This window comes from Corylus avellana, chromosome 2, assembly GCF_965113065.1.
Source record: "Corylus avellana chromosome 2, dhCorAvel1.hap1.2, whole genome shotgun sequence".
NCBI classification, from domain to species: Eukaryota; Viridiplantae; Streptophyta; class Magnoliopsida; order Fagales; family Betulaceae; genus Corylus; species Corylus avellana.
Genome location: NC_142491.1, coordinates 30,026,447 through 30,038,595, shown reverse-complemented (window position 1 = coordinate 30,038,595; position 12,149 = coordinate 30,026,447). Strand labels below are relative to the sequence as shown.

Genomic DNA, 12,149 nt, shown 5'->3' with positions numbered 1-12,149 from the left:
GATGCTACATGTGTAAGAGGAATGGGGAGACGGTGGACCACCTCCTACTTCATTGTGATGTGGATTCCGCTATGTAGTATGCTCTCTTTAGTCGTTTGGGATGTCTTGGGTTATGCCTTGACGGGTTATCAACTTGGCAGCTTGTTGGTTGTCTTCTGGAAGGTTGAGGAGTGTTGCGGTTTCGAAGATGGTGCCCACCTGCCTCTTTTAGTGTTTATGGAGAGAAAGAAACAACAGGTGCTCTGAGGACTTGGAGAGGTCCCTCGAGGATATTTTATCCTTTCTTCCATTTGTGGTTTCTTTTGACAGCAGCTTTTTTGGCCCCTCTGGCGATTAGTTACAATGATTTCTTTGTTTGTTTTTCTCTTTCTAGTTAGGTGTTTCCTTTTGTATACTCTCATTGTACTTAGGGACACCTTACACTTTTAATAAGATTGGTTTATTACTTATTAAAAAAAAAAAAATTAAGAACATATATGGGTTAAAAAATGGAGCACTACAAATTAGAGTTAACCAATGATTGATAAAATATTATAATCACAATGTCAGGTCCCAAACACAAGACATGCCTTCCCAGAGAAAATAAATACACTACATACCTTCTTACTATCTTCAATATAGGATCTAAGAAGGTAACGAGAGTACTTCTCCTTATCTTCATCAGGTGCCAATGAATCGATCATATCTTGACCAACAGCAGCACCACAAGATGGATCAGGACATCTCAGTGTCAAACATCCAGGACCATCATTAATAGATGTGCTAATATACCCTACAACACAAATAAATTACTGCAGGAAATAAGACATAAGCAAAATCCTCAATCAAAAAAGCATGGAAATATTCAAAATGATACCACAGTGTAGGCCAAATTGTATCCCTTTCTTTGGCTAGATGGGTGAAATGTATCAATGGTCTATATATAAGGGTATAAGCATGCATCTACCTAGCAGCAATTCATATGGCTTAAATGTCTACCAACCACAAACTGGCATTACTAATTGAAGTACATTATACTCCACTCCCATGAAGTATTTGGAAAAGTCAGAGACTTTCTCTCTTTGTTTCGAAAATAACATTCCGCTCTCCATATTTTGTTAGTACATGACACTTTTCACCTTCAGTTCGCTAACAATAATGGAATATGATTATCAATTATATGAGTAACACACAAAATACCCTAAAATCAGTACTACTCAATCAATTCTATTTTTATTCTTACATTCAATTTTACACAGAAAGTCACAAGATGAGAGTGAATCTGGTAATCAAGATCAAGGATGGGACAAGGAGGAATTATGTATATGTTATGCCTATGAAGTATTTGGGTCTGCCTCTTGGGGCGTCATATAAGGATACGGTTATGTGGAATGATGTGACTGAAAACACGGAGCGTCAGATGGCTGGTTGGAAGAGAATGTATATTTCTAAGGGAGGCCGATTAACTCATTAAGAGTACGTTGTCTAATCTTCCGACTTACTTTTTGTCTCTGTTTCCCATTCCTATGAGTGTAGCAAAAAGACTTGAGAAAGTCCAAAGAGATTTCTTGTGGAGAGGGATGGGAGATGAGCCTAAGTTGCATCTTTTAAGCTAAAATCAAGTCTGTCGTCCCTTGCGTTCCGGTGGTCTTGGCATTCGGAAGATGCATAAGTTTTAACCAAGCTCTCTTGGGAAAATGGCTTTGGAGATATGCGAATGAGAGTGAGGCACTTTAGTACAAGATTATTAAAGCCAAGTATGAAGATCAGGATGGTGGGTGGTGTACGAAGGAGGTTTTGGGTTCTCATGGTGTGGGTTTATGGAAGCATATCCGACAAGGTTGGAACTTTTTTGCCAAAGGTATTCGGTTCGAGGTGGGGTGGGTTCGAAAGTTCGTTTCTGGCATGATATTTGGTGTGGGGAACAATCTTTGAAGCATGCCTTCCCTTCCCTGTTCAGTATTGCTCGATACAAAGAAGCTTGAGTGAAGGATAACTTTACATGGAGGAATGGGGTTATCAAGTGGAATGTCATTTTTGTGCGATCCGTCCAAGATTGGGAAATGGATATGGTCCTTTCTTTCTTTGATCAGTTGTACTCTTGTAAGATCTCCCTTGGTATTGTGGATCGTATTCGCTGGTCCCTGTCCAAGAAGGGTAAGTTTGAGCTGAAGTCGTTCTATAAGGCCTTGTCCAACTTCGACCATGAGGTGTTTCCTTGGAAGAGTATCTGGCGTACTAAGGTGCCGTTGCGAGCGGCTTTTTTCAGGTGGACTACAGCCCTCGGCAAAATTCTTACTCACAATAATTTGCATAAGAGGAACTTTGTGGTAGTGGAATGGTGTTGTATGTGTAAGAAGAACGGAGAGTCAGTCGATCATCTTCTTCTTCACTGCGAGATTGCAAGTGCTCTTTGGCATACTATTTTTAGTCGGTTCGGGTTGCTTTGGGTTAAGCCTTGCAGGGTAGGGGACTTGTTTGATTGCTGGTGGACGGGAGGGCGTTCTCGAAGTGCAGTTGTGTGAAAGATGATTCCTCTTTGTCTTATGTGGGGTTTATGGAGCGAAAGAAATGCTAGATGCTTTGAAAATTCCACTAGGACTTTAGAGGAACTTATTCATTTTTTCTTTTTTACTCTTTACTCTTGGACGGCTGCTTGATTAGCTCCTTTAGTGATTAGCTTTTTCGACTTTCTTTTTCATTTTTCTCCCTCTTAGGAGCTCTCTATTTATACTTCCCGTGTATTTGGGTTGCGTCCCTCTGCGCTTTTGTTTTATATCAACATTACTTATCAAAACAAATGTATATGTTCTTCATTTTTTCCCTAATATTTTGATCTTATTCCCAAATGTTATATAATCACCTGATATAAATAGCTAAAATCATCACAACACCACCACTTGCTGTTTATTGATAAAAATATCAGCTACCACAAAGCCACTAGAATACAACCATTTATTCCACCAAATATCACTGCAGCGGTCTCATCACCTGCAACCATCAAGTCAAAGTATGCTAACGCCTCTATTTCATATATATGCTACCCTCCCACCGACCCAAACATTCTTGGTTTTTTCCTTGATAGATGTCATAACTTTTTCCAAACATTAAACTTTCAGCTTTATTTCACAAAAATGGAGGATCCAAACAAAATTATTTAGAATTCATACTAATGCAGAAATTTAAAAATAAATAAAAACACACACACATTGGTAGATTCACAAACAAGATCTTGATGTGGGTCTATGGAGAGAGAAGATATAGACAACTCAGTTTTTTTTTTTTCCTCTAATCGAAAAGGCAAGCGAGGGAGACCAGTTGTAGCTATTCTACCTAGGCGTAACCATAGTAACACCTACCCGTTGGGAGCAGCGCAAGAAGAACCTAGACAGTAGGAACCACAGGTGCTTCCTCAAGTTCGGCTAAGCTATAGCTTGACTTAGCCCCACCAGGGCATCAATGGGAACCAATGTGATTTACATTAATCAAGCATGGAAATTCTCATTGTGAGATTCGAACCCTAACATGTACCTAACCACTTTGAGAATTTTCTTGGGCCATTAAACCACCACCCTAAACAACTCAGTTGAAATCAATATTGATTACCAGTTGAAAAAAATAAAAATAAAAATAAAAAAGATTAGTAGCGATAGATTATATTAATATTGATTCCAGGGCGAAAAAGGGAAAAAAGAAAAATAAAAGCCATGATGGATGTTGGTTTTGGCGAGCAATAAAATATGTAGGCAAAGGGGAGTTTGGTTGATGCATAAAAAGAGTGAAAGGGGAAAAGAGAGAGGAGAGACAAAAAAGGAGAAAAAGGAAAATAAACGAAGGAAAAGGCAAGTTTGACAGGGTAAAAAAGCAATTAGTATTTCTTATTAACTTCCTAAGCATCCTGCCTCTGGCTAGAACACTAAATGTTATTTTTAAAAGGAGGGAAGACTGTCTTTTCTCAATACCTCAAGGAAGGGGAGCATGATTTATCCAAAAAACAAGTTAAATTTAAAATAAAATGCTGCAAGATCAACATTGTAAGGCAAAAACAAAATGAAAGGATGACTCTACAAGATAATCGACATAACATTTAAACATAACTAGAAGTGAAATTAAAAATAATAATAATAATAATGATAATGATGATGATGTAATCCCGACAGAACCAGCACTAGAAACGGCTGTAGATACTGATATTGAGGCAAACAAATCATCAATTTGCACAAACTCAAAACAAAATCAAAAGAAGCAAATTAACAACTCAGTTTAAAAATACAACAAAAATAAGGGATTATTGTACAAACCTGCCCAGCATGCAGTACAAAAAGGATGACAACAAGCAGCTGATTTAATACCATCACGAGGAATAATTTCAAAACAAATCCCACAAGTATGCTGCTGCAGACAAAGTCAGCACATTACAAGTGACGCACAGACAACAGAATACAGAGGAAAAATCTAGTCATGGTCAGCACAAAATTTCACAATGAAATGTGTCTGCATAGCTTACTTCTCTAGCATTGGCAAATTGAAAAACTGGTTCCTCCAGCAACCCAACGGTTTTACGGACTCGACCTTCATCAGCAAACCATGCATCGTGTAATTTACTGACACTCCTGCAATGCCAACTTTCTTCAGAATACAAAAATACCAGAAACAATTGAAATCTAGAGCTAATCATACAAATGGATCACCCAAAGTTGCAAAAATTAAAATTTCTAGCGATAGCTTCCATGTTACTTTTACACATTAAGTTGTAAAAGAATACTGCCGTAGAAGGGAAGAACTCAACAAACTGAAAAACAAACAGATATGAGGAAAATGAGACAACTCTCAACTACAGGCGAGAAGCATGAGAAAGAGATTGGTCTACCAATTAAAGTGGCGGAGTAAGATGCTTGAAGCAGCTCGAGATATGGAAAGAACAGTGGACACTCTTGTGATAGCGTCCTCTTGATGTTGCCTTATATCAGATTCCATTAAGATGGTATAGTTTTGCTGAAAGAAAAGACAACAAGACAACAGGTAAAATTCAGAAGAAACAGAACAAAAATGCTAAAACCCAGACAACTGTGAATATAGTGAAAGGATATAACAGAAACTGCATCACTTGTTTTCATGGTTTCACACGAGAAAATAAGGCATCATCTGAAGCCCAGTGCTCTAAAGAGACATTTTTTTATAGGTAATGGAAAACTTTTATGCCCCTAGTAACACCAGCAGTAAACAAAGGAGAACACCTAACTAGAGCGAGCAAAAAGAACCCACAAAACACCAAAACCCACAAAACACCAAAAACCCACAAAACATCAAAAACCCTAAAACCCGACCCACACGCAACGCTCAATGCTAAAAAACCATGAATCTTGTCTTTCCCACACCTTGAGGACACGCATGTAGATTCATAACTAATGGAGCATTCTAAGTTCAGAAGCTCCCTTCTACCTATGGAACAAACACCCTTAACCTCCAGCACATGATCCTCTCCAATGGCTGTCAGGAGAGCCCCCGTCTAATCCTCATTCCCCTCACACGAAAGCCCCACGACCAGACCAATATCCTTAACACAAAAAAGAGCCCATTCCAAAGGAGTAATGGGAGGAAAAATACCCAAAGGGTTTGAAAATCCCCAACCCCCCATCATCCCACCTAACCAATACCTACGACAAGACCAGGCCTGATGGAGAATACTTATCATCCAACAATTTTACGTCAAATAAATATTTTGGGGAGATTGTTGTGTGGGACCAAGGAGAGGATGTTTTTTCCCCTGACCCCCTCAATTGGGTGTTGGATTATGACGAAGATGAGGATCCGACATTGGCACTGCTGGATGCCGTTAAAGAGGATTTTCATTGGGAAGTTAAGGTTGCACGGCCTGAGACTAAAGGCAAGAGGGAGTTGTTCAATTTGAGGAGCTCTATTATCTATGGCGATGCAAATACTCCCGTTCAGTGAGGGAAAGAAAGGCAAGGCTCACGTTCGGTAGCACCGAGTGTTCTTATGGGTTTCGGGTGTGAGGCTTTTAGGTCCTTGTGGGTTTGTGGGGTTTGTTGTGAGCTTGTTGGGTAGTTCTGTGTATTGTTGGTGTAGGGTTTTCACGGGTGCTTTCTCTAGTTTTTTTCTGTTTTTTGTACACTTCATGTATGCTTGGGGGCCTACACTTTTTATAAAACTTCTTTGATATTACCTATCAAAAAACGAAAACAATTTAAGTGGCAAACCAAACCCAGCTCAGGCGAACACCTATGAGCCCCATCAAAGGCACTCGGCCTGAGAAACCCCTGCCATAGAAGACCCTTTGCTGGAGAGGGTTTCCTGACATCAACACTTGCAATCTCAGATTTGTGGGCAGCCTCCAGCGGAGACTGGCCAACAATCTTGGCAAACAGCACAGAGAGATGAGATTTCAGACTGAAGACCAAGGACTGAGCCGGCAGAGCATAGGTCACCAACACAGCCTCGACAATCAAGCTAACATCCATCTTCGAGAATCTATTGTCCTCGGACTTATGGTTGTAAAATTTTAAAGGCTTGGGGCTTGGGTGCCGACAAAATCCCAGGACCCAACAACGTGCACTAACTCGACAAAGCTCCACCATCAAGTCGAACCCCTTCTACCTCAACATACGCTTTGGGCCCAATACCTACCGGCTTACAAAGCTTTGACAAACACCAAACATGATTACCAGATCATCCCCCTCCTCCGACAACTCCTCCGGAGACCCAACGAGTGACAAAAGAGCCTCCAATGAAGCCGTCTATGGACCAAGGAACCCTTTATGACCCCAGACAAGAAGCCCTCTTGAAGATAGGCGTGTCCTTGGTCTTGAGTTTGGGCTTAAGCTTAAAGACCCGTAACCTCTTATCATTCTTGCACCCAATGGGCATATTGCCCTTCTTACCCTTCTTAGGCCTTAAGCCCGAACCAATTTTTTTTTTTTTTTTGATAAGTAATGATGATATATACAAAGAGCGCAGAGGGGCGCAACCCACATACACGGGAAGTATAAACAAAGAGCGCCTAGGAGGGAGAGAAATGAAAAAGAAAATCAGATAAACTAATCACTAAATGAGCTAGCCAAGCGGCCGTCCAAGAGTAAAGAGTAAAGAAGAAAAAATGAGTCAATTCCTCTATGGTCCTAGTGGAATTTTCAAAACATCTAGCATTTCTTTCATTCCAAATACACCACATAAGACACAGAGGGATCATCTTCCACACAACCGCGCTTCAAGATCATCCTCCAAATACACCACATAAGACACAGAGGGATCATCTTCCACACAACCGGGCTTCAAGATCATCCTCCCGACCACCAGCTAGCAAACAAGTCCCTCACCCACGCTTCGAGATCGTCCTCCAGACCACTTAAAAGGCTCGAGCTCCACGATCCTTGCCAGAAATGTCTCCAAAACCCCATTTCTTGTTTAAAGTTAACGATAATTCCCTTCCAAGCCCAAAGTGGTCCATGCTTTCCACTCTGCAACCATAAGCCCTCGTCTGCAGTGCCAAACGTGCAGAATTCCAGCCCTCAATGAGAGCAGCTCTGATCCATCACCCCTTTCGCAACAGAGGAGTCCTTACCCACCAGATCCGCATTGCACACCTTTCGTTCCCTCTATGAGGCAAACAAGCATTCTGCCATTCACACCACCTCCGCAAACAACGGTTTGTGCCCACGCTTCTCCGCCGAAGAGGAAACTCCGGGCAGCAAACATAACACTCCAATGGTAATATCAACCCTAGCATCGAAGAAGGCCTCCACCTTACTTAGCTCGGCGGCGAATCAACTCCATCCCCTACATATTCAACCCTCAGGTATCAAAATTAGCCCTCTCCGGCCACCCACATCATATACCTACTTTAGAGAAGATGGAACGTCATGTATGTTTACATCCTAAGTACATAGTTCATGATCCAAAATGAGTAGGTATTTTGTTTGCGCCTTTTTGACTTCAAAAAGTAATTTTAAGGTGGAAACCTACCCACTTAAGTTGAAAGTGGTTGTTCAGTGACCCATTGCAAAGATCAATTGTGGCCCATTTACTTGACAAAATCTCTTTTTCCAAAACCGCTTTTTGGGAAAACCCATACAATGGATAAGCAATCTGACACTTCAGTCAACTCAGCCATCTCCCCCAATCAAAGATCTAAACTCATATCTTTCCATGCCACCAATAGTAAGTACTCTATGGTTCGAGTATATTTGATTGTATCGAAAGGCCAAATGAATTTGGATTTCCCTATTGGGCTAGGTCATTTCAGCCAAGTAGGTTATTCTAGATGTAAATTCCAATTTCAGTTGTTGGATCCTAACAACAACATATCTAGAGAAGTGGGAAAAAAAAAAAAATCCAACTTTTTATATACAAAGTTCATGTTCCACATTGAATTCAACTTTTGAGTACACGTATGTGTTCTATACGTGTGAGTGCATGTGCTACAATTTGCAGTATATTAGGGTACCATAAAAATTCAATTAAATGAAACAAAAGGGGACATTGTAAGGTTTTATAGCTCTGCATTTTTACATACGTTCAAATATTGCTGCTAAATTCATAAAAAAATCCAAATCCTCAACTAGTCATCAGACAAGATAGTTTTTGAAGAGTCGAAGTATATATTTTGTGCTAAATTTTTTGATCCATTGGAAAACCCAAACTCACCTAGTAATCATGCAAAACACAGTTGAATTGATTTTCAATTTAAAGCATGAGCTAATATATTTCTCGTTTCTACTCTCTTTTTCTCCTTCTTACTCCAGTATCTCAGAAACCAAATGAAGCATTGCAGAAAGGAAGGGGGTGTGGAGAGAGAGAGCAAAAAAGAGAAGGTGACCAGCATTAACAAGGATTTTACAACTTTTTTTTTTTTTTTTTTTTGATAAGTAATGATGAGGATTTTACAACATTAAAATGCATGGGAAAATAAAAAATGCATTGTATTCCCATAGACAAGAGAAACAAATTTTGCACAACTTGATTTCCTTTGTCTAATTAAATCCTCCATTACATGACACATGGATCAGATCCAAAGGATTTACAAGCATCAAAAAGGGAACTTATTTTGCTATGAGACCAGAACACCCTACTAGCTTTGAAATTCACAATAGTCAAGTTTGTAAAACAAAGGAAGACTTGAATCCACAATCACCACTTATCACACTAACAAAATATTTATCTTCAATAGTCATTTAAATGAGAACAAGGCCTTGAAACTAAAGAACATGAGCTAAAAAACCCTATTAAAAGTCACAAACTTGAAATGAACCGTAGAAGGAGGGGGAGAGGGGGAACAATGTTGGATTGGGATCCTTTTTCCCCTCTGGGTGTTTTTCCTCCCGTCTCTCTGTTGGATTGGGATCTTTTTTCTTGAAAGGATATGGGACCGGTGGTGAGGCTTTCGTGTGAGGGGAACGAGAACTAGAGTGTGGCTATCGTGACAAAAATTGAAGAGGATAGTTCGCAAGAGGTTATGGGTGCTTGTTCCAAATGTAGAGGGGAGCTTCTAAACCTAGAACGCTCCATAAATTTTGATTCTATGGGTGCATCCACAAGGCAGGGGAAAGGCAAGGCTAGCGTTTTTTTACCGTTGAGCACTTTGTATGGGTCTAGGGTTTAAGATCTGTTGATGTTTTGTGGGTTTTTGGTGCCTATGTTAGGTGCTTTCCTTTGTATACTACCTGTGTACTTAGGGACGATGTACGCTTTTAATAAAATTTTCATTACTTATCAAAAAAACAAATATTTGGCAGATTAGAAATACACATAATATAAGATTCAACAACCAATTCCCCCGTTCTCTCTTTTTCTTAGTTTTCTCAGCAGCCAACCAGAGCTCTAAGATAACTATAACCACATTAGCTGCATTAGGCTCAACTGATTAGGGATTTCTTTCTCCTAGAACCCGAGACCCAAATGATACTTATCAGAGTGTCGAAAGAATTATAATTTTCTTACAGAATCAATCAGAAACCATAAACTCCAAGGTATTATACTCAGTTGAACATAGTCATTTTGTTCTACCACTGCACAATATACACAATTGCTTAATACTTTAATAGCCAATTCCCCTTTCAATTCCCATACTTTTCTCTGCACTTAGTTCTTCTCTGAGTAAGCCTTCACTTAACCACGCCCAAAGAATCTAGTTGCCAAATAGTTTTACTTTTTACTTCTTCCATTTTCCTAGTTGAGCCGAGTATTTCATTATTTAGGAACCCTCAACAAACATAACACATCGGATTGAAATATCAGATTTTCCTTACTCTTCCTTCAGTTTACTTAAGGAAACTAATATTACCTTAACCATAAATGGGTCAAACAACAACAATCCCATGACCAAAGGATCCAACTTTCCTTCCATTTCCCAAACTTTTTTTTTTTTTTTTGATTAATAACATTCCATTTCCCAAACTATGTCAGCAACAAAACGACACAGAATCCCGACAATACACCACTAGTCATTGAAAGTAGCAAACTTTAAATGAACGAACAGAAAATCCAGAATGAGAATTGGATTAACCTCAGGCCGCCGAGACGCGATATCAGCGGAATCATCCATATCGTCTTCGACGAAGTCGAAATTGGCGTCGTCATCGTCCTCGTCCTCGGCGTCTTCGTCATTGTTGTGATCGTAGTCGCTGCAGTAGTAGTCCATGGGGGTATCCTCTGTCTCGCCACTGTAGAAGTCGTCTTCGACGGACTCGACGTCATTGGCATCGTGCATATCGTCCTCAGAGTCCATGGAGGAAGATAGCCAAGCAATAGGCGAGAGAGAGAGAGAGAGAGAATCAGAGGGGGATAGAGTAGGAATTAGGGCCAGGTGCTTTTGGTTGGAGAGAAAAAGGTAGGAGAAAGTAGAAAAGCCATCAGACGATTTTGATTGGGATTTTCTATTTTCTATGTTGAACGACAGAGGAAGAGAAAGAGGTGAGAATAGAGGAAAAATAGACTATGCAATTATTGTGAGTGAATATTGGTGAGGCAACTTTCAGCATCTCCCCAAAAGCCAAATTTGTACTGTTCCACATAAAAATAATGGAAAATGCTTATTACACTTTGCTGTGTTTGTAATAATTATTACTGAATTTTAAAATATGCTATGAGTTTGTTTCAAATTGTGTCAGAATTTTAAAAAAAGAAAAATTAAAAGTATGTTTTTAACTTTTTTTTATTTTAGAAATAGTCAAAATGTACCTTTAAAACAAACTTAAAAATGTTGTGTGTTTGGGATTATATTAGAGCGGTATGTTTGGTAAACAAATTTTAAAGTTTTTTTTTTTTTGACTTTTTAATTTTAAAAATAGTCAAAATGTACTTTCAAAAAAAAAACTTTAAAATGAAACTTTTTCTAAAAAATTCTTATCGACTTTAAAAGCTTCATTTCTCCGCGCAAACCATCTATTTGGTAAAATAAATGAATTAAACTCAACTTCTAATCTAATTTAAAGCTCCAATCTTAACGAACAAAACATGAACAAATCACTTACAAAAATAAAATGAAGAAATTAAACTCCATTCGATATGAGAAATGTAATTCTTCGCACAAAATTTTTTTACCAACTTCACAAGACAAGTTTTAAGTGACTAATATATATATATATATATATATATATATATATATATATATATATTTTAAACGGTTGACATTGGAGGAATAGCCTCTACCCTTGGGGCCAATTTTAAAGAATATTTTTGTCAAAAATCTTATTCCAAGTTTTATATATATATATATATATACACTACATAAGTATAAATGTTTAAAGTAATAAATTTTCAAAATGTACTTAAATAAATAGAGTGTATTAACGGTTGGATCGTGCATTTAACTATCTTATTTTTTTTTCAAAAAAAAAAAAAAAAAAAAAAAACCATCTTATATGAAAACCAATTGTGTCTATTGAGAGAACTCAAAGCCTTTTATGGCATTTTAAATCGCACCCCGTAAGACAAAGTAATTATAAGTGGCATACATGTATCCTACTTATATCCTACTAAAAATGATATAACTATTAAAATCATCATTGGGCTTGTGATTGATTATTATTGAATTTTGATCAAAATGTGATTTTAATAGCCACATCATTTTTAATGTGACACAAGTAGGACACAAGTAGGACACAAGTAGATCACTTATAATTGTTCTAAGAGCCATCCAGCTTAGTAGAGGA

The 12,149-nt window shown here is 38.5% G+C and overlaps 1 protein-coding gene across 2 annotated transcripts in view; it reads right to left on the bottom strand.

Moving 5' to 3' along the window:
- The window catches only part of LOC132175518 (putative E3 ubiquitin-protein ligase ARI7), a 40,185-nt gene extending 29,272 nt beyond the window's left edge, over positions 1 to 10,913 (bottom strand). The window contains exons 1-5 of one of the 2 annotated variants that reach the window (XM_059587492.2): positions 10,502 to 10,913; positions 4,850 to 4,974; positions 4,487 to 4,592; positions 4,281 to 4,374; positions 600 to 772 (exon numbers count right to left, since the gene is read on the bottom strand). In XM_059587492.2, the coding sequence (XP_059443475.1) occupies positions 600 to 772; positions 4,281 to 4,374; positions 4,487 to 4,592; positions 4,850 to 4,974; positions 10,502 to 10,723 (720 nt within the window). In that variant the 5' untranslated portion in view covers positions 10,724 to 10,913. The remainder of the gene's footprint in view (positions 1 to 599; positions 773 to 4,280; positions 4,375 to 4,486; positions 4,593 to 4,849; positions 4,975 to 10,501) is intronic. The other variant, XM_059587499.2, reaches the window with a different exon arrangement.
- Between the last annotated feature and the right edge of the window lie 1,236 nt (positions 10,914 to 12,149).